The 23,507-nt window shown below is 42.0% G+C and overlaps 1 protein-coding gene across 1 annotated transcript in view; it reads right to left on the bottom strand.

Annotated features, from left to right (window-relative positions):
* Positions 1-8,154: 8,154 nt before the first annotated feature.
* Positions 8,155-23,507, bottom strand: part of sema5ba (sema domain, seven thrombospondin repeats (type 1 and type 1-like), transmembrane domain (TM) and short cytoplasmic domain, (semaphorin) 5Ba) — a 114,767-nt gene continuing 99,414 nt past the window's right edge. The window contains exons 17-21 of the mRNA XM_073473758.1: positions 21,007-21,177; positions 17,978-18,115; positions 15,411-15,455; positions 13,856-14,061; positions 8,155-8,546 (exon numbers count right to left, since the gene is read on the bottom strand). Coding sequence (XP_073329859.1) covers positions 8,370-8,546; positions 13,856-14,061; positions 15,411-15,455; positions 17,978-18,115; positions 21,007-21,177 — 737 coding nt within the window. The 3' untranslated portion in view covers positions 8,155-8,369. The remainder of the gene's footprint in view (positions 8,547-13,855; positions 14,062-15,410; positions 15,456-17,977; positions 18,116-21,006; positions 21,178-23,507) is intronic.

The raw sequence follows: 23,507 nt of genomic DNA, 5'->3' as shown, positions 1-23,507 counted from the left end.
GTACGTTACCTGCCCAGCACCAAACAGCAGACAGACAAAGTGAGCGACTAGCTGGTGAAGAAAGTTGAACATTTAGGAGCTCAAATCAGATATTTTTCTGAGGAGTTGATGGAGAACTAACCAGAGCTTACATTCATCAAGTGGACAGAACCAGGGCTCCAAGTTAATGCCTATGCTTTGCTGTGTCGGCTGGATGTGAAAACTAGAGCGGCATACCTCCGCCAACATCCCCCTTTAATTCAATCAAGCCTAATCAATATCAAACTCAATAGCCCCTAGTTAGAAAGCTTAGATTCTTGTGATTCTATTCATGCAAACCATTTCAGTGTGTCTGGGTGTCTCAGTAGTGCATCAGATGCCAAAAGAAACTGTCTTCTCTTATTCCCAAATCTCCACTAGATCCATTTTAAAGCATTTAAGCCAAAACATAGTATTCCATGATGAAATGGTGACAAAATGGCAAAACTACGATCACGCATGCTCTTTCATGCTTTTATCTGTAAATAGACATCTGAGATGGCAGCTGTTTGATTGACAGCTCATTTGAGCAGATTGAGCCTCTATGTCCGCCCTAGATCCTACAGCAGCCAATGAGCGATCGTGTAGAAAAGCAACCCTCTCTCTCTTCTTTCTCCTCTCTCCTTACATGCCAGCCTCCTGATGATTGATGCATCATTTTAAATCCAGCAATATATAATTCATTATATATATTTTTTCCCAAACTTGGACATTATGCAAACTATGTTTTATGTGTTTTGCTCTTTGAATAGGCAGTTTTTTCACCTAAGCTCTTGTTTTTGATTATTTTATATGCACAAAGTGTAAATAAGAAAATAAAGAACTATAATGAGTGGTTGCCCCTGTTACTCTCAGGCAGGGTTATTTCGAGGTCACAAAATTGCATTTTTTTTGCCATGCCCCTGAATATCTCCTCAGAAAAACATGTGTTAAGTGTTCATTTTCAGTCATATTGTTATTACATTTAAACTTGGACCATGGAAGACTATGTGATGTGGACTCATTGGGCTCTATCTTACGCTCGGCGCAAAGCGGCGCACAGCGCAGCCAAGTGTCATTGCTAGTTTCAGAATGACGCAGTTGTCATTTTCACGCCCAGCTCCCACGTTGTCCGCAAATGTGCATGTTAATGTAAAGATACACATATGGTTTCTGCTGCTGGAGGATCACTGCAGGTAATGTCACTAATATTTTCCTATTTAAGAATGTATTTCTCCCCTCTCACCCCACCTGTTATTGATCAGGATCATACTTTTGATGACCCGTCCCGCCTGATCCACAGACTGAGATCAGCACACACAGAGGGACGCAGCAGTGCTCCTTCTCCTCCTCCTCAGTTAGATATCAGTTTATTTTTTCATATGCAGAGTTGTTGATGGGACAGATGATTGTGAAATGGCGGGGCAGAGGGTCCAGCAGCCGAGGATCACATCCCTTTCCCTCAGTGAGGACGAGTGCTACTGTTTAATATGTGCCAGGTCCTGGGAGACGATGCTAGGATTGGATTGATTTATGTTCCGCTCAGAACACACCCATGACTAATTCAGAGTCCAAATACCACCCCAAAATTATCCACAGATTAACTCACAAAATGGACTAAACACTCTAGTGCGCTGCGCTGTAGACCATCTAAATAGGGCCAATTGTGTTTCCAGCTAATAGGGGCAGTTACAGGTCATCTGAAGTCTTTTTTCTGCATTAAAAAATGTAGGCGAGAAAAAAAAATAAATTCAGTGTGTACAAACTTCTATTGGTTAATACGAGAAGCACTTACAGAGCACCTGACAGACAAAAGAGCCCAAAATCATTTATATACTCCAAATGATTCAACAACAGCTTTGAATTTACTTTGGGCTACACTGGGATAGACATAAAAAATCTTTGATCCATCCCTTTAGATCTGCACCAAAAATGATGGGGTCTGTTCTGGGCTGAGAATCATCCTCCATCCAAGGTTCATGGAAATCAGTTCAGTAGTTCTTTGTGTAATCCTGCTGATAAACCGGCCAACACACAAACAGACACGGGTGAAAACACAACCTCCTTGCCTTCAAGTTACTGTTTCCTAATATTTTAGCAAGGTGTTACATGTCAGGCCTGTCCAGTTGTCAGCATGTTTTTGACTTTTGTTGCCCCCTTGTGCCCACAAAATCAATAAATGCTGCTTAACTGAATGTATTTTGTTCTGGATATTCTGTCTTTTCGCAGCTGTTATTAAAGTAGATACAAAGACAAGCAAGGTTACGGTAGGACGAATGTGCTCCAGCAAAACAGATTTTCTGTAACCTGGCAAACTAAAAGTCCTTTAAATGGTTGTTTACTAATTTATTGAGCATAAATAAGGATTAACCATTCACGTACCCTGTAGTTATGATTAATAAACTCATTATAAAGTACACCTGAGCACACCGCCATTTCTATAAAACTTCTTCCATCCTCTTGTTAAATGTTAAATGTTAACAGATTTGTAAACAACAGCCTTCAGGTAGCCAGTAATTTCCAAGATAATTCATGATGAATGTGACTCTGCCCTGTATATTGGAGATGCTGACTCATTTTTCACGGAGCTGCTATCTGCTTTTAACGAAACTCTCATTAATATCAGTGATGATCACAAAGTCGAAGCTGGTGTTTTCCTCTGTTTTCTCCAATTTTTTTTTCATCCCTCACTGTCACACGGGGTGAATTATAAAGCCGAACATGCGTCCTTCCCACTCCTTTGCAGCCGTGTCCTCCGTGACTCCTCTCCCATCTTATCTGTGTGGCCTCCTCCAGCCCACAGCCTCCTCCTGGCGACCTCTTCTTGGCTGCCTGCCAAAGTGCCGATCACTGCATCTGTCTGTCAGCAGAATACCAACTGATTAATGCTTTCACTGCGACCATTAATAAAACTGCCGAGAGGCTGCTCTCTCTAATTGAGAGGTACAGCTGGGGCTGCATTGAACCAAATGAGGAGGACATATACAGTTGGGATCTGTGAAGTCCTGGGCGGGTGTTTTAGGGGATGAAGAGTGGGCTGCTCTCGCTCCTGACAACCAGTGATATAGCTGCTTCAGTGCAGAATCCAAACAGTGCACTCAGTTATTTATGTGAGGGCTAAAGACTGACTGTACACAGAATGTTTTATCAGATTTTATTAACTGTCTCCTCCCGTCCTGTGTGACAGCAGCTGTTCTCCAGCTTTGATCTTGATTTTCTGCACAGCAGCAGAATCATTGTGGTGTGATGATAAAGCGCTGGTGTCTAGGCCACTGGCACCAGCAGTGATCCACGGGCACTCTGCTGGACACACCCTGACTACTTGGCTCGTTTGGCCCATCCATCTCCCCTGTTTTCATACAGCGAAAGATTCCAGCGCTGCAATCATTTATCGTGGAGATGAAGGGAGAGGATGCACTTCTGTGACATGTGTCCAACTCAAAGTGTGGCTCGACTGGCCTGGAGTGCAGTAGAAGATATAGGCGACACAGTTATAGACAGATTAGTTTTTTTTTTTAAAGGACAAACTCCTACACCAGTTTACTACCTGCAAACATGGCCGGCTGTGTTTGTTGGAACGCACCGCCATGCAGGAGGTACCGATCCTCAAATCTTTGTGACGGAGGCATAGAGCTCGTGCACCCAGTCTTCTTATTCTTAACATGAATTTATCATCTGAACAAGTTTTGTCTGTGTAGAACAGTTTGATATAAAGTGAACTGTCATACAAAACTGCATCCAGTCTCATTTTGCATTAGTCAGCAAGCTTTACTTGCTATTCTGACCCACAGTCCTGCAGCAGAGGAGTCATCACATCGGCTCAGTTGCAAAGAGAGCACAGACAGATGACAGCTCATTGGCTGCATTCCAAATACTTTTTCTTTTTCTTTTTAAATTTTACGCTCTGGACTGCTGCCTCTTGTACGAGCAAGAAGAATAAAGTTCATGGTGCCATATTATGATGCAGTAGTTTGTCCCAACTGTATGCATACTGCATGCAACAGTAGTATGTACTTTGTAAGGTCGCTTCAAACTATTCACACGAGCGAGTTGCGTTTGCAGGCTCCAATGTATAATTTTGTGACACATGTTTATCATCACATTAAAATGAAACTTACAGGCCAAGCAGGGCAACAACTGGTAGAAAAACAGTGCCAGATTGCAGAGCTCTGAGAGGCCCCGGGGATCTTTGGTGCATGCAGCACCGACCGGCTCGCTGACAGGTAGGAAGAGGTCACATTCACCAGGTCATCTCAGCTGACTGTCCCGGGGCTCCATTGAGGTCCATAATGATGTATTCACACATTAAAACACCGAAGTCAGTAAATCCCACATATGCAGTGTCTATCTGTGCAGCAATCGAGATTACTCACCCCAAGTCACCTGTCACATTGTCTTCATAATCTTGTGTCCTTTGCAAGGATGTTACATTAAATCTGGACACAGAGTTGGAGGCAGAGCCCTGTTCAATCCTATCAAAGCTGCTCAGTGGCCAAAAAGCTTGACTCCCCAGCTATAAAATGATCCAAATCTTCCATGTTGTGCCCGGTGACGTGACGTCTGTTTCACACACCACGACTGGTTGATGCCTCAGTACTCATGACATAAACATCATAATAAATGAATCGCTGGTTTTAAGGTTTATAAGGGGAAATGTTGAACACCAGCCGTAACCTTCATTAGGATCCTTTTTAATTTGGTCGAGATCTCAGAGAATCAGAGACAGAGTTGTCAATGCCCTCGCTGTAACGCCCAGCCAAAGCTCACTACGTTGCCTGCAGCTGGTGCAGAATGCAGCAGATAGACTCATTACTGGTACAAGGATGAATTAATACATCACTTAAGTTTTAGCTGCAGTTCTCTGGCTGTCAGATTTTATGCTCTTCATGGTCCGACAACTAGTTACCTGAGCTCCTGAGCCTATGTCAGCTAGCTCACGAACCACTTTTAAATCTCTTTTATTTCTATAAAAGGATTTCTCAAAGTCCCAAGGTGGTATTTAATTTATTTTAGATGCCTATTACTTGTTTTTAATTGTTTTTTTTAATCACTGGTTATTGGTGTTTGCATTATATTGTTGTATCTTAATTCTATCTGTACTTTGTTTTATTGTACTTGTACAAGAACCTTGTAACCTTGTTAAGAAACGTGCTACACAAATAAAGATTATTGTTATTATTTATCAAGTGGTGTTGATGCATTTAGCTGCCAACAAACCTTTTACTAGAGACACTGTGCAGTGTTGAGCCTCACTTTTGTGATTGCTTTGTTTTAAAGTGTGAGCCTCAGGCTGGTTGTTAACCAACACACAATCAGGTGGCTGAGGGGTGTGCAAAAGAGGCGAACCAGAAAAGCTTACTTTTATTTTAAGCTCTTTGAATTTTAAATAAAAAAATACCAAGAAAGCTATGAGTGATAGCAAGAACTAACCTTTTGTGTGCTTCAGACAGAGTGATGACGCAAGAAGGCGAGAGGAGAGAAGTTGACTTTATAACTGAGCTTCTTATGCTATCTTCACAAGATACCCTCTGTTGACTTACAGTGACATAGACTTTATACACTCCTGCAGAGTGGAATGATTTCTTCCACAGGCCACTGGCAGAGTGTTGGAGAAATCACTTTAAGGAAACATAGGTCTCACTGCAGATCCCCAGAAATGTTTCATCATTTACATGAAATGGTGTGTTTTGTGGGATGAAAAGTGCATCGTCATGCATTAAAAACCTGTTCAAGCTTATAGAAAAACACTTGTTAAACTTGTTAAACTGGCAAAAGTCGGAAGTTTTGTTTAACTAAGAAAATGTTGATTTAACTCTCCATCAGCACCTAAAAATATCATCAATCACAGCCTCTAAAAGAATGTAACTGTGACAGAGCTCACTGGCCGGCTGTTGTGTTGGCATCAAGGTTTATTATCCTTTATAATGTACAATATACAAAAATATAGGGTACCAAAAATTCACAGTGTCTAAAAGGCAGTGATTACAGTCTACATGACAGGTCTAACAGTACACCTGGTAAGTTGCATAGAAGGGCACAGAGCCTTACATCGCAGGGGACAGAGCTCAAAATTGACCAATCGGATGACTGGCTTTCAGGCCAAGCCAACGGAGGCTAATTTAGATCAAAAATTCTATTTTTTGTCACATGTTATTATCTGCAGTCTGATATTATCGGTGCTACGTGGAGTTACTTTCAGTCCGGACTCATGTGTCTCTGAAATGTGATGTTTGAGCAGCTGGGGAAGGTCACGAGCCACAGGCGGTCGCTCGCTCGGTCACATTGTGGAGCTCTGTCCCCAAACAAACCTCATGGTTGGTGTGTACTTAGCTGCTGCACTTTTTTTAAACAACTATAAGGCTTTTTTTTAAACAAACAGTGTTAGCTATACAATATACAGATACATTTACACGATCCTCTGCAGGGTCATTAATGGGCTGCAGAAGGCTGTTGCTCCTATATACACATAGAGCTCTCATCTCGTGCATGTACAGTAGCTGAACTGAAAAGCATTGCTGGGTTAGCATTCATCAATCAGGCAATAATAATAATAATAAAATATAGCTGTGAAAATGCCCTTTATAAACCAAGCTTTGACTATAAATAGTGTCCGTTCCACTCCGCAGGAACCAGAGGCGCGATGCTTTAACTTACAATGATTAACATCTCATACATGAAATATAGAAAAACTGCCTGGAGTGTCAGCGGCTGAATGTGGAAAGAAATGCACACAGAAAAAAATCGCCTTTACAGACCTCCTCATATACAGTCAGAAGTATGAAAGCATTTACATTGTACAAAATACAGCAATCCCTCTTTGTCCATTCAGGCATACAGACACGCAGAGAGAGTACATGTGTTGGCATGTACACACACACACACACACACACACACACACACACACACACACACACACGCATGCACTCGTTTTGATCTTCACACAGGCAAACCTCCCAACAAGCATAATTTAGTGTTTTTTCATTTTTTTTCTCCAAGTGAGGCCGAATGGACGTTTTCTTACAGTCATTCTTTGTAAAAACCATATCAGTCATCTTTATTGTTTTATATTTGTGTTAACATTTCATGTACTGAAGATGCAATGCTTACCAAACGTCTGGAAAATCAAGAAAACAAAAGAATGTGTGAAATTAGAGAAAAACGAATTAATCAGTTCTATCTTATTTAACAAAATATGTCCTCCTATGCTACAGCTCGAGAATAAAACAAACGTCATCTTAAAAAACAAACATTAAAAAAAAGGAACAAGTGCCAGTCTACTAGCTTATTCTACCATCATAGAAAACTTCAATCCAGTTGTTCAGCACACTGGCCATATTTGATATGACCACCGAGCTATTTAGCACTCAGTAGAATTGATGCATCCACTGGAGAATCAATTGGAGAATCAATCAATTCCCTTTCAGAAGTCTTTATTGTTCAGGGAAAAAAAACAAAAAACAGAAGAAATAGAAAGAAAACAAATCTGGCCTCTGCCCTCTATTGCATACAGGCACCCAAGGCATCCCAAAGCTTTATGTACAGTTCCCTCGCTCTCTCTCTTTACGAGTGAACGCCCTCGTCCACAACAGCTGTTTGATCAGGAGCAGATTTAGAGACTTTCTCTCCGCCTCAGGCTGATGTTTAGTGTTGTGACTCCTTCAAACGTTCAAAAACTCCATCCACTCTGAAGTTCTTATCTTTTCCATCACATGACACAACAACAATGGAGGGCGTGCCTCCGCCCCTAACAACCAGGCTGATATTGATCGCTAATTTGCTTCATCAGAGACTTCAATGAGTTTTTTGTTCTCAGTGCTTTTGTTGTCGAGGGACTCAAAGTTCCTTACAGGCTGAGAATGTGGTTAGTAATGGAGAGGCGTGAAATGGTGACCCAGATCCAGAGGAATGTGATATATATTTTTATAGTGTTGTGTTCATGTTCAGAATTGTGGATGCTCGCCTCAGCACCTATGTGACAGGTTCTGCTCATAACAATCTGTCTGAAGACTCGTCCTGCTAGAGTTTTCCACTAGATCCCCACATGAAGCTCTGAGTTGACACTGCTATATCCAGTCAGGCCCTTACATCAACACACCCCCAGCTGTCCTCGACTGCATTGGGACACGGGCCTCGTCCTCCAAACCCACACCTCCTGATGGAAAGTTCCAGAAATGCCTCTGAAGACACAAACCCTACCATGCGGAAGAGATGAGGGGAGCGAGGAGAGGGGCGGTGGCGAACAAAGAAAAACTGGCCGAGCTCTGAGAAATGTTTCAGTTCATGCCGGTTCAGTTATGTCACCGTGGCGATGGGGTGGTGTCCGTTTGGGGCAGTGGCAGGAGGGGTTCAGAGAGCCGGTTGTGGGGCGTGTCTCAGCTGTTGTTGCTGTTGTTGTAGGTCCTGCACGGCGAAGGGGAGGAATTGGGCTGGTAGTCGTATTTGCCGAGCGCCGTGGGATAGTAGGTGGTCGTGTAGACGTTGGTCTGCTGGAGCGGCGTCGGGTAGAAGTTGGACCTCTCATCTGGCAGCAGGTTGTTCTTGTTCAATGTCTGGAAGAAACCAGCAGAGAGAATAAGAGGAGTGAAACCTGCCACTATTAGAGCTTATACAATCATATGTTTGACACTGATGCAACATCACTGAATATTAAAAAAATAATAAACAAATTCTTATGACACATATCTGGATCACAAATAATACTTTTTCGTCTCTAATGACTTTATAAAGTTTTTCTTAAGGGAACAATTCAACAATTTGGGAAAATATACTTTTGTCACCACCAGGCAGCAAGTGAGGACTCAGTGAGGTCACTGCTCCCGGCCAAGCAGTGGTGCTCAGATATAACAATAATAATAACTTTATTTATGTAGCACTTTTCAGAAACAAGTTGCAAAGTGCTTAACAAAGACTTGGAACAATCACAGATAAATCATGCGATAACAAAGAAAGTGAGAATTACTGAAATACAGATTTAAACAAAAGGAAGTAAGCCACTCAGGAGGAAGCTGTTCTAAAAAAATGTGTTTTAAGAGAAATTTAAAAGAAGGAACAGAGCTCGCCTGCCTCATCTCCTCCGGCAGTGCTTTCCAAAGTCAAAGGGCTCTGATTCCAAAAGCTCAGTCTCCCTTGGTTTTTAGCCTTGATCTTTAAAATGACTCACATTACTTCAAAAGTGATCATTAAAATTTTAACATCAGTTCTAAAATGTACAGGCAACCAAGGTTGATGTGCTAAAATACGTGTTACCTAGTTAAAGTTTGGAAAGGTTGTACTGAGGGAGAACAGAGTAGAGAGAATTGCAATAATCTAAGCGCGATGACAATTTCCAGATTTTTTGTGGATATAAGTGCATATACAGCGCCAAAATATTCATTTGTAGGTAAAAGTAATCCATTAAACATTTTACAGAAGAAAAAGTACGAAAATATATCAAAATATACTTAAAGTACCAAAAGTGAAGGTACTCATTATGCAGAATGGCCCCTTTCAGAATCACTGTAGCCAAGAAATAGTCCAGCACATAACCCCTGTAAAACCACATTGTCCACTGTTCACTGTACACTGTTCATCTGCAAATTAAACAAACGAGATATAAAATGTTAATTGGTGACCCTCAGAGATGCTACTAGACATGTTTGTCTTTAACTCTGGACAGAGTCAGGCTAGTTGTGCTCCTCTGCATTCAGTCTTCATGCAAAGCTAAGCTAACTCCTTGTAGCTTCATAGTTACTGTACATCAATGAGTGTTATCTACCTTCTTATTTTACTCTTTGTATGTAATAAGTGTTGAACTGGTCCTTTAAAACAAGCAGAAGAACCAAAACCAATAATACTTCCATCTGTTTCTAATGCTAAAATCACCAAATCATCAATTGTCTGGTATTTTCTGAAATCAAATGTATTTTTTCTTGATAGCAGAGCAGCTGTCTGCTCATTCCATTTTAAGAAGCATGCACTCATTCATAAATCCCATAAATAAGCAGATTTCATTGGAAATAATTATTCCTCACTGGAAGAGGTTTTCAGTTATTTTAGGACTCAATTATAGAGTGAACAGAGTCGTTAAGAAGGAGGAGAGCAAGTTGTGTTTTCTGTGAGAGGTAAAAGTAATATCAGTAATTCCTGCCTGCAGCTGAATGAAATACCTCCACTAGCCTGGAGGCTATATCTTGTGTGCTGTAAATGTATTCATAACCAAAGCAAACCAATTTAACAAATTTAATTTAGTTCATGTCAAGCATACTCAATACACTAATATATGAGATGGCGGGAATTCAGTGCAGCTCTCTTAAATAAAAACAAGACTAAAACGCACATTTTATTCTAATGCAATTGCTGAGTCTCTGGTAAAAGCCGACCATAAGGTGAAACACTTTCCAGGGGAAGCATTAGACTAATGTAATCCATCTGAACAGCTCTGGGGACAGAGGCAGGAAGATAATCAGGTTAGAGTCGGTGAAATACACAACGCTGGGCATCATAAATTGGCCTGGAGGAGAGGGAAGCTGCCGGATAAACACTGACGTGGCGGCACGCAGTGACATCGGCTGCACACCCAGCTGAGTCTGGCCCCTTCTGGTCATTAAAGTTAATGAGTTCAGGCTCTCAGCACCGCGACGGCTGTCAGCGCAGTGTGCACACAGCAACAACAATAACAGCAAGGACAACAAGTGTCTGGAGGCTGACCCAATCAAACACGCGTTGTGGTTACCATGTTCCTGCCATGCTTTGGTGGGATCTTAGATCCTGTCAGGTTGGTGGGAAAGGTTAAGATGTCTGTCTGCCTGCACACATGAGCTCAAGTCAGACAGAGGCCATGTTAACATCGCACTTTCATAAAGTCATCGGACTCACAACGGGCAGATATTTAATATCAAAATCAAAGCATCTGAAGTCAGGACTTTATTAAACAATATTATTTCTTAGTATTTTCTACCAACCGTGACAGCCTGGCTGGTATCTTCTGAGTCTGTGTGTCTATGTCATGGACTAATGTGGTCCTGGAGAAACCTATCGTAGCAGGATCTATTACAGAAGATGTTTCCAGTATTATGCCAGGTGGTTATAAGTCTGTCTGTCTGTCTGTGGACAGATTGCTGTCACTGCTATAGCATCACAATGGTGCAAGATGCAATCACTAAATTGAGATCAAAATGAAGGCGGAGTTAGAGGATGGGTGTGGTCTGAGCAAGGTCGCCAGAAGAAGGGAAGTAGGAAATAGCAAAGGTGCCATTGGCCCCCGACTTTACACCCCTGTTGTCACGGCTTGAGTTTCTGCTTTCGTCATTTCCCGTTTTAATTTTGTAGTACTGTCCTTATGTGTCATGATTTGCTTTTCACTTCCTCTCTTTTTTCTTTTCCCACCTTTTTTCCAGTTGACCTGTGTTTCATTTGTTAATTAGTCCCTGTCTATTAAAGCCTGTGTTTTTCTATTAATCTTTGTCAGTTCGTCTGTTCTGTTTTCCCCACGTCAGCCCTGTGTCTACAGAGTTCCTCATATTCCTCATGTTCCTACCTGTTATCCCAACGTTTCCTTGGTTTGTACTTTATTCTGTGAATTGCCCCCGCCTACTTCTTCTGTTTTTGTTGCCATTTTTGGACTTTGTAATATGTATATATTACAGTATATATTCTACTTTCGTTTACAGCTTCATTTTAATTAAGCTCTCTTTTTGCTCCTTACCCTGCCTGCCTCCTGAGTGTCTTGCCTTTGGGTCCTCATTATTTTTGTCAAATATAACACCTGGCTACACGGACATCATGGATCACTGTATCCCAGTTTCAATCATTCCTGTTCAATCGTAGACATCAGGTAAAACTAGAGACCCTCTTTCGATGGGATCACATCAGCCACGATGTAAAGTCAGTGTGTATGGTGCAGTGGACCACATGAGAGAAGTGAGTGAGTTTGGTGAACAGATGAACTGTGCCATGTTCAATGTTGTACATTACTTGTTTCAAATGAGGAATTATTTAAGCAAAACACACATAACTGTTCATTTGAACATGGGTTAAAAGTTGCAAGGATGGTCAGGCAAGAGATGACTTTTTAACTTTTGGCATTAAAAAGTGGATTTATCTTCACTCCTATTTATCAACCTGACTGCAGCAGTGATCTGCAGAGGAGACCTCCATTGTGTTTATGTCATGTTACCGAAATGTTGACTGTGACTGGAGCTGGAGGGGAAATGTACTTTACTTCGTAACGTTACAGAGAGGAGAGGGGAAAAAGAAGAGAGAGAATAGTGAGAGTTTACCTTTATTTTACTCACTCACACACACACACTCTCCTTGTGTGCCGTTGCTGGCTAACGTTAGCTCACGGCTAATGTAGTAAAGTAATCTGGCTGTTCGTGGCAGATAAACACTGCATGAGTAGGGCCAATAAACGCAAATGATCCTGCAATCGAACTTGCTTTGCTTGTGGTTAATACACTATTAAACAACCACCGCTGCTGATGAAAATCTATCTGTCTATGTGACTCAGACACAAATGTTCACAGATGTTTTAAAGTTTTATTCGTGTTAAGTTTAGTCCTGTTTGCTGACTTCTCTTTCCCAGAAGTAGCAGCAGCGACCAAATGAAACACACCGTTAGCTTGAGTGAACTTGTGGATTTCTCTGTGTTGGAACATTGTTGGAAACTTTTGGGATAATGTGTGTACACAACTCAACAACATATAGAACCCAGACATAGTACTTCTCTGACATTTTAATACAGAATTTCTACATAATGTGGTTTTAACTTTGTAGAAGTGAGCTACAACTGTGCTTTGGGTCAAAATGTTTTTTGATACATTATAAATTCATATTTTGGGAGTTTAAGCACCAGCTAACATCAAGTTGCACTACCACAAAAACAAAGACTGTGGAGTTTGAGATGCAACAACTGTGTTAGGCGTGATGGGTTAGTGTCCATGTGAAATGTGGTGTCATCTCCCGATCTGCGAGTTAAACGTGTCTGAAAGACATGCAGAAATATCTCTTTATAATATTGTTTAATAATCTGAGCTGCTCTGTGGTTATTCAGAGAGGGAGCAAGGGAGGAAGACCTGTCCAGAACTTACAAGGATCTAACTGAATATGACAGGATGAAATGAGTCACTGTGCTGCGTCTATCACACTGAATATTATATATAAGATTTAACTTAAACTGACAAGGTATGACACAAAAAAAGGTTGGTGTCAGATCGGCTAATTCTTATAAAGGTAAATCAGAAGATGGGTCCATGCTGACAAGGAATGAGATGGTGGTGACAAAGATCACAGTAAACCTTTTGATTCAGGTCATAAAAACTAAAACTTAAATTCATTTATCTACAGCTGATTATCACAATCACGGGATGTTACAGAGAGTTGAATTATTTACAATCAGTTAGTGAGCAAAACAACAGAAGTTGTAAAGAATGGGACACAAAGTAGAAGTAAGCATATGAGCCTCTGGTGAAAACAGTCTCTTGACTTGCTGTAAATGTGAATGCACAGTGGACTGATGGCGGTGGGAGGTCGACAGCTAAGTAATGCTTTCGAAAAGTAATGGGGCCCATTAACAAGGATTTGGTTTGTGGGCAGGTAGAAAGGCTTTAAGTCTATAGGTTCTGTATAAGAGCAAGGAGGAATAAAAATGAACTGTAATTCATCTTCTGTGGTTAGCGCTCTATTGAGATAAATGCATGAATAAAGGATCTAAATAAAACATGAATCACATTCATTGCCCTTGAATTTCAACATTTACATTGTGTGTGTTTGTGCATGTGAGTAACCCCATGCAAATAGCCTTTCTATTTCCATTTTTATTACTTTTATCTGTGTAACATTTTAAAAGATGCAGCTACACAGCCCTCTGGTGATCTCATACCTTGAACTCCATGGGCGTGTACTTCTCATTCTTTGGCGTGGTGTTGCCCTTGTAGTTGAGGTGGTTGGGGGTGGTGGGGTGAATGACGGCAGACTCCTGCGAAGGCTTATGGACACGCTGACAGTAGACGTAGATCAGGAAGGACAGCAGCCCCGCCCCGAGGAAACAGGAAACACCGGTGGCGATGAGGTGGATGGAGGTGAACGCTGGAGGAATGAGGAAGATAAGCAGAGTGTTAGTAAAGGCTTAGCATATATTATATGACAAAAATGTCAGATATTCTCAATCTAAATTAGAAAAGTGTATACAGATTTTAAATAGCTAGTACAAAGGTTAGGAAACATATAACTGCATTCAGTTCTGGGCTTTGTTGCATGTCTCTCTCTTCCCCCATATTATTGGGGCTATTTCTACACTATAAGCTGAAAGTAAAGGCAAAATGTCCAACAAAAAGTCTTTACAAAGAGCAGAAAGTACAACAAATTATTAACATTTCTCTCTTTCACTTGAACATAATATGATCTTTTTCCAACACTTGATTAAAATGCTGGGTCATCATCTCTTTTTCTAACCAATTTTCAACCTAGAAAATACTGTCAAATTTCTGAACTATACACCAAAATCAGCCTCTGAATAAATTTAGCTGAGAAAAGAAGCACAAAGAATTATTCATATGGGTCGACAGCTCAGCCAATATTACCTGACACTCGTCAATATTACTCTGTTGATATGCTCATGCCGACACTGTTTGCTGTCTCTGCTCCCTCGAACACCAAAACGCCTCCCTCAGCTAAGCTTTTTAATATGGTTAGTTTAGCCAGAATGTAATTTTTCTGTATGTGTTGAAGGGGATCAGTTCTCCCAGCAGAAGAACCCTCATTGCTTCTTGGATTCTTTGAGCTCCTTCAAACAGCAGAGCCATTTTACACCAAATATAACTATACACTATACTCCTACTACTTCTATACACTTTGCTATGAATGGTATATTTCTTGACTTAGGTCAGAACAGAGCTGATGAAATTTTGTCTGGCTGTGTGGGAGTGCTGTGAGAGGCCTGTTGAGTTAAGCATATCTTTTATTCTTCTTATAAAGGCTGCGACAGGAAGTGAGGACTACTAAGCTCTACAGGGCCGAACAATTTGAAGTTGTGCATGTGTTTCTGTTAAGAAATATAGCTGTCAACCAATTTCACTTTGTCGTTTGTCTTTTCAAAGACAGGAATGTGCACTTGTGTTTGTATTTTTGGTTTTGGCTATCAGTAACTTTGAGGTCAAGAAAAAAATCTTGTGTGTTTTTTGGCCCATGAAGCAACATTGCTGTATTGAACATGTCTCAATTATCCAACAGCTGGACTTTCCCCGTTGGCCGTTTCCAGGAACATCACAGTGTACATAATGTTTCCTCCTCCGCCTGATTGGATGTAAGAATTCTGAACAGACACGCAACATGAGAATGCACATATAATGCATGAAAACAGACATCTGTGGAGACAAAGGGGGCAAACCTCGACATGCACACAGAAACAAAGAGAAGGCAGCTCTTTATCCACTTACCTCCACAGTGCTGGTCCTTATCAAAACCAGATGCAGGGAGAATGACTGCAGAGAGGAGAGGAACACAGGGTCAGACACACACAGGCATGCACACATACATACATGCACACACACACGCTTTCCTCGGAGGAACAGCCACCAACTGTAACATCAGGGGAGTTGACACATGCAGAAACAAAAACAGTGAATGAGAAATTGAAATGTCATTTAAAATGTTGCCTAAACGGTCCGTGGAGAGGATTTTTTTTCTGCATCAGTGAATTCCAAAACTTTCTGGAGAAAAATGGGCTGCTGAGTGAAAAAACCGCCCTGCTCCACCAGATTGAACCTCCCTCGTTGCTGTCAGAGACACTTGACGGCAGGACTATAATTTACAGCTATAGCGCGTGTTGTTCAACACAAATCCTAGAAGAAAAGAAGAAAGGAGCAGGGAGGGCTGATGTGTGTGTGTGAACAGACTTAATTGCAGTGCCACATCTCCTAATTAATTTTTTGGCCTAATTTTTCAGCTTCCTCTCAGCCGCCTCCCCTCAGCGAGTGACCTTAACAAATCCATCCATCGCCTTATTGAAATCTGCAATAAAATTAGATGTGATTTGGTGTTGTGACAACCCATTAATATTAATCGCCTTCGCCTGCTCTCATTAGGGATTCTGGGCGTTGAGAGGCCAACGCTGGCAGGCCATGAAAGATCATTTCAGGAGAAACTTTCTGAGATCGTCAGCAGCATAACAAGGTGCACTGAGGCTACCGGGGTCAACCACCAACCTGTTGGACTCACATGGACTTAATTATGGTTAATTAACAGAAGCAGATGCAGTGCACAGAGAAGATGTTGGCTGCACACACACAAATACGATATGTTAGTGTATGTACATGGTTGTGATTGAGGATGGTGAGGATGATGACGCTGAATCACTGTAATACTTTGTAAATAATAGACGATGTTGGACGAGCTGTGTCCCAAAATCCCGAGCTTTTACTTTCAAATGATGCTGTCGACAAATATTTGGCCTGAAGGACGACTGAAGGATTGTGGGCTGAACCTGAAGCTTCCCCACTATTAGATGGTCTGACTTTACAGAGACCGAAGACAGTGTCTTTAGAAGAACCTTGTCAAAGCATAAAAAAGTTCTTCGCACAGTTTAAAACATGAAAGTAAAACCTGGAACTGAAATTAGTCAATACTTTTAAACTCAAGATGGCAGCGCGTGCAGGCGCAGCGGCTCCTCTCTTCACACATTATTCTACAAGTTTCTGTTTTTACATTTTAATGATTCTAAAAACAAAGGGCTTGGTCATGTGTGCATACATTTGGCATTTCATGATTTTAAAGTGAATATTTTTAGGCTCTTGGTCAGAAAAACAAAGAAACTTCCATAGCATCATTTTGAGCTGTGGGAACTTATTGTGATGGACAGTTTTGCAGATAAAGAACCTGCTAACATCTGGATTTTGTCTTCAGTGGGAAGTGGTACATTCAGCATTTATTCCTGGTTCAAATTACTTTGCAGTGGTCGCATGTGTTCATTGTCTGTGATGGATACCTAACACCCGGCTGGACACGCTCATTTTCTTTCCCAGCAGAATCCTGTGACATGCATTGGAGTTAAAGATGCTGGCAGATAACAAAAAGAAGTAACCACTTTAACATTGTCACTGGCCTCCATGTCAGCACCCGTTCCATGCTGGCTACCTGATCAGTACTGCACATGTGCAACTCTGAACAGAGATGAGAAGGAAGTGATTTGACTCCTTCATTAGCTACTTTCATCATAAACTCTGGAAAACAAGTTTTAAACGAGATACGCGATCTGCTGCTTTCTGCTCTTCTGTTTTCATTACGTTCAATGTGAGACAATTGCCAGTTGACAAGTTTGCCTTTCAGTTCTTTTTTAGCTGGTTTACCTGCATTTTAAAAAATGCACACACACACGCGCTTATTGTGGTGTAAAAATGATATGAGAGCTCAGATGCTGATGTTTTTTTCAAACTGTCAGAACGGGTGGAAGTTTCTTTGTTATTTTCTTAACAACTTCTTGTTGCCAACACTTTTCTTTTCCCTAGTATGATGCTAACATCAAATCAAACAAACAAGTCTAAACCACGGTAACTGCAAGAACATCATGTACTCTGCTTTCTATGTCAGAAATACAAGCTTACAGGCGCCCTGTTAGCTCAGTTGCTGGAGCGCGTGACCCATGTGCAGAGGCCTTGTCCTCACCACAGAGGCCCAGGGTTTGAGTCCGACCTGCGGCCCTTTCCTGTGTGTCATCCCCCTTCTCTCTCATCCCCATTTCCTATCACCTCTCAAACTAAGCAAAAAAAAAAAAAAAAAGAGCTTACAAGTTTCCACTTGAAGGCATCATACCATTGTTCCTGTGAACAATAAGTGAAAAGCATGCAGTGCATCTTGGGATATTCATGGACGTGAAGGAAACAGACAGTTGTCTCCTGGCAAAAGGACATCACACTCGAGGCACCTTTGAACGGACGACCTCGACCGGAAATGACGACTGAAGGAGGCTGCACAGGTACAGTGTGTGTCTGAGAGCTGACTGACTCACCAGGTATTTCATTGCAGTCTCTGCGCTGAGTGCTGTTCCCCACACAGGGGGTGTTGCCCTGAGCACCACACACCCGACTCCTCATCTGCAAGCCTGAATCATCGCACGCTGACCACAGTGACCAGGCCATCCAGCCACCTAAACACAGAAAAAAGAGCAATCAATAGAAACCCAGATAAAACAAAAGACCACATCAGACTCAGACGGCCTGGAAACCAACGCGCCCACCCAAGCTGTCACCACCCGCGGCCGCTAACCTTCCCGGCCAGCCAAACGGCCCAAACACACCAAAAAGTGTTTGTGATGTAAACAGGATTGGAAGCGTAAACCCGTGGAGAGTTTGTTTAGTGCATAGTGGAGATGGTTGTCTCCTGAGCCAAGCTTTAGTGCTGTTTCCCCGCAGCAGGCCACCGAGCAGTAAACAAAGGCTTCAACCCAAGAGGACAGAGAAAATTCCCAACTCTCAGCTCCTCCCTTTGAACCATGCACTTGCTGCACTCTTTCACCCTGTATTTAAGAGCACCGGAGTGGAGGGAGCACAGGCTACTGCAGTGAAAGGCTGATGAAAAAGCTGGTTTGTTATTCAGGGTGCTCTCAAGTGTGCAGTTTTGGCAGAGAGGGCCTGAGTAGAGGCCGAGGACAGGCCTCTTTTACCTTTCCTATCAGTCTGCTGCTCACCGACAGGCGGCTCAGGCTCCACCATCTGCTGCCTTCTCGCCACACAACCATCTAGACACACAAAACACCGACCACCTCAATCGTGTTTAATAACCGTGCATCACCACAGCCTGCTTTAATTGCTTCATTTATTCCCATTTATTTTTGTCACCCGGACAACCTGCGTGATCGTACTGTTGAGTCAGGAGGAACGCCATTAGGCCTGAGGCTCCTTGTTAGTATTCTGTCCCGACAGTCCTTCCTGCTGTCCTCTATTACCGGTGGAGACTTTAATCAAATGACCTGCGACAGGGGCATCAAATATCCCCGTGACTGACAACCAGCTTGCCTCTAATTACACATGCAGAGAGGGTGGTGGCACCAGGAGGACCCCGATAGATGACTGATAGTGCGCCTGTCAATAAAAGAATGGACGGGGAGACAGATCGGGGCTCGAGAGGTTGTGAGCAGACAGTAGATCGGCACAGGTCCAACGGGACGCGTTGGTCCACGTCAAACAGGAAACACTATCCTGATAAAGAAGCTGATTAGCATCTCGCCAAAGGGAGAAGAAAAGACAAAAAGCCATTTACCTTTTTTTGTCCGTAATTACCATCGAGGCTGACTGTGAGTGTTACCCTCCCTGTCAATGACAGTTGGGCTGATTCAAAATGAAAATGACAGTTAAGTGGAAACAACTATTTAATTCAGGCAGAAATCATCTGCACTACAGCACACCACTGTACACACACACACACACACACACACACACACACACACACACACACACACACACACACACCAGCAGACACACATCCTTAAAAACAAATAAATGAAGGCCCCAGACATGATTTGTCCCAGACGTTTTTGTTTTCCAATGAATAAAGAAAATATGAAAATCGCGCTGTGGCGACAAAACGAAGGCTGTTTGATATTAAACTGTCAGCCTGAATGCTTATTTTGAGTTCTAATGCTGGACTTTTTCTCCCGCTGGATTAGTAGGCATATCTCTCATGAATATTTTAATGTCCTTGTGGAACCAGAGTGGGAGGAGAGGGGGGTACACAGAGGTTTGTTATACATCTCACATCTCATCAACACATGGTGTGAGGATTTGATTTGGAGGTTAGCCTGGCGTCCCAAAAAGAAAAAAAAATGCACACATTACACCTCCTCCCTGATGGAGGTACAAGAAATTACATTTGTGGTGCTCACAAAAAACAACAGCAAGTTGTCTATCCAGAAAAAATTTGTTCTTGCACTGGATACTCCACAGAGCATTCAACATTCAACAGTTAACAGTGTTCTGTGGATAATCTGCAGCAGAGGTACTCAAACTTTTTACAGTTATTAAAGGTCCACACATGAATTGTACCAAAGTTCATAAATTTGGAGCAAGTTCACCAACAAATTAAAGGAAAAAAAAAAATTTTCTTTGCAGACTTTGAGATGGACAAGTTGCTGATGATTCTTGACATATTTTGTAGTTCAGTAATTGATTTGCAGGTAATTCTGAAGATGCACTGCCTTGGAGTAACTGGGATTCTTTGGAAGGATATTTGCTTTTGTAATTAGAAAAAAAAATTCAAAGCTTGAAGCCACAGAAGTCAATTCTATTTGCCTCCATAATGAGCTTGGTGGAAGCAAACATTCTTGTTATCCAATGCACACTAAGAAAATTAAATTGTAAAAGAAAAAGCTCCTGGACCTTCGCGAGACATCCCTGCATCCTGGACAAAAAGTCCACGACTAAAAAAAGACTGACAGAAGCAGAGATATCAAAAACAATATCCTGAAACAAGGTCAAATAAAACAGCAGGGCTAAATACAACAGGAGGGGAAAAGGAGGTGGAGGGGTTGATGAGAAAAAAAGCTTTTTATTTTTTTTTGGGTAATTTTGGTTAACTGATTCTTAAATGTGACCCTGTTTTGGCTCCATTTCTGCCCAAAAACCTGTCAGAATCCAGACCGATAGCTATACACTTGTGTCATTTTGCTTTCTGGCACCAGTATCACTTCTGTATGCACTCTACATACAGAAGCAGTCAAAACTTCAGACACATTATGTAAGATTTCCATATTTTCAGTCTGGAAGCACTTTTCAAACCTTTCCAGAGAGGTAGGCACTCAGAGCGCAGCAGGAGATGGCACAGTGGGAGGACGGGTCCGTCTCAGCATGATGCTGTTTACACTGTCATCTATCTAAGATCTGCTTTATTCATTAGGAAATGATGAAAGAAGCCATTTATTGAAGCGGACAAAACAAAAATGACATGGTGTGGGAGGTGATCGCATGCCTGGAGGTGTGATGAAAGGATCCAAAGCGGTGGTGGCATGACACAGTTAGATTTTTAATTTATGTGTGACCTTACCATCGCATGTGTGTGTGTTACACAGGGCCTCCTCAGTGTGTAGTCCTATACAGATGTCCCCTCCGCTGGTGGGTGCAGGGCTGTTACAGGAGCGTGTGCGTTGGTAGTGACCCCCGCCGCAACCTACCGAGCACTGAGACCAGGATGACCAGCAGGACCATGCACCTTTTACTGGAATACACACACACACACATATACAAAATATAAATCCAGCAGCTGGCATGTCTTCCATAGGCCTAGATCTGATATATTTCGACCTGTGACATGACTGTGACAGTCTCGGATCTGCTCTGAAAAAATTGCTCTGTTGGTTCTTTGTGTTCTGTGTTATTTGTGTGTACTTGCGGACTCAGGGGGGCAGTTGCACCAACTGATTGTATTCCAAGGCTGCGTTTAAAATGTGTTTTAGCCCTGAAGCAGAATATATAGCTTCTGCACCACCTGGGCATCTTTATCTAGTTTTTAAAATGTAGAACTTGGAGAGACTTTTATCACAAGGCTAGATGTACCTTATCAAATTGAAACTATACTTTAACCTGTTGGAGCCCAGCTGGCTGACCTTCAGGAGGACTACAACCACATCAGAGAAAGTAACCTCCTACAAGTATTCAACACATTCTTTCTGTTCATATCCTAGATTATCTTTGCTTTGTCCTGTCCTACTGCTGCATAGATTTATCCAAGGGGACTGTTAATGTGTCATCTGTGGTAATCAGAGGAGCATGACTGACTGACTGACTGACTGACTGGTTGACTGGCTGATGTCCGTCTGATTGATGGACAGCAGTGGCGTTGCCAGGTAACATCACAGTGCTGCTCAAACTCCATTAGCTGAGTGGTTTAGTGTGACACTGAGTGTGAAGCAGGCTGTGACCACTTAACTCTTACTAGCTCTCACAGCCAGCCACTGCTCTGCCTGACTGACTCTCTGAATAACTGGCTGCTTAACTGGCTGACTGCCTGAGTGTCTGACTCACTGAACTACTAAACGACCCGCCTACTGCGTGACTGACACACTGCTTCCATAACTCTCTTACTGGCTGACTTGCTGTGTTCATTTATGTTCACAAATATATAGCATTCTCCAAAAACTTTCATTTGAATTGAATTAACCACATTTATTGCCAAAGCTGAAGATCTGACACTTTGACTTGAATCACCCGAACACCAAAAACTCTGGAAGAATAAAAATAAGACAGCAGGCAAGCATGGCATGTTTACTTAACTTTTACTGAAAAGATCTTGACATGGACTGACATGAGACTTGACTTGGCTTGGACCTAAGTGACTTGAGTAGGAATGACTTAAGACTTAACTTTAAGACTTGTCTTGGACTGACTTGAGACTTAACTTGTTTTTGTCTTGGACTGAATTGAAACCTAGCTCGGACTGACTTAAGACTTGTCTTGGACTGCCTTGAGACTTGACTTGAGACTGACTTGAGACTTGTCTTGGACTGCCTTGAGACTTGTCTTGGACTGCCTTGAGACTTGACTTGAGACTGATCTGAGACTTGTCTTGGACTGACTTGTGACTTGTCTCAACTAACATGAGACTTGACTTGAACTTCTCTTAGACTGACTTGAGACTTGACTGGAGGCTTGATTGGAGACTTGACTTGAACTTGTCTCGGACTGACTTGAACTTGTCTTGGACTGACTTGAATCTTGACTTGGACTTGCTTCAAAACATTTAAAAACACGTTGGACTTGGACTTGTCTCAATTGACTTGAGAGGTGACTTGAACTTGCATAAAGACTCAGTCCTGTGCTATAGAGATTGATTTAAAAACATGCAAAGATGAAAACTGAACTAATAATTATTTCAAAAGCTTCTAAAAGCTGAATGTGTCCTATTGTCTGCAGGAACAGATCTGTTCATCTGATGTCATGTGGAGCTTGAGCTGAACAGCTGTTTTTCAAATCAGAAGTTCTTATAATAAAACTCATACTTTAACTGTGATTCACCACCTGACTCAATGACACACTGTCTTTACTATTCATTTCAGTCACCTCTGCAAGCTATATTGCCTCCATCCCTTTCCCCTTATCTCATCATCAATTACTATTTTGCACTCATTCTCTCTTTTGTCGGTGGCCTTGTCCTCCCCTGTCTATCTCCTCAGGACAGGCGCAGTGAGACCAGTTGTGCCCGTGACACTCATGGCAAAAGGCTTCCTGATTGGTTACCTCCCAATGGGAGGTAACCAAGGTCGCCTTCTCTGGGTCTCCTCAGGTACAGGAGCTTCAGTTGCTAAGCTAATCGCTAAGGTTGTCATCTGAATACCAACAACTGACATTTAAATTACACCACAGGAATCTGATCAGCTTTGCACCAACCAATCATAATTCATTCATTCATACAGTACGAGTCATGAATATTTGAGTCAAGCTCTTAGGAGGAAAGAGGACAATTTTCTAATGCCGGCCATTGTGTGTGTGTGTGTGTGTGTGTGTTTGTGTGTGTGTGTGTGTGTGTGTGTGTGTGTGTATGTGTGTACC

The sequence above is a fragment of the Pagrus major genome, chromosome 9 (genome assembly GCF_040436345.1).
Source record: "Pagrus major chromosome 9, Pma_NU_1.0".
Lineage (NCBI taxonomy): Eukaryota > Metazoa > Chordata > Actinopteri > Spariformes > Sparidae > Pagrus > Pagrus major.
The sequence above is the reverse complement of the archived record's forward strand: the minus strand, read 5'-3'. Positions and strand labels throughout refer to the sequence as shown.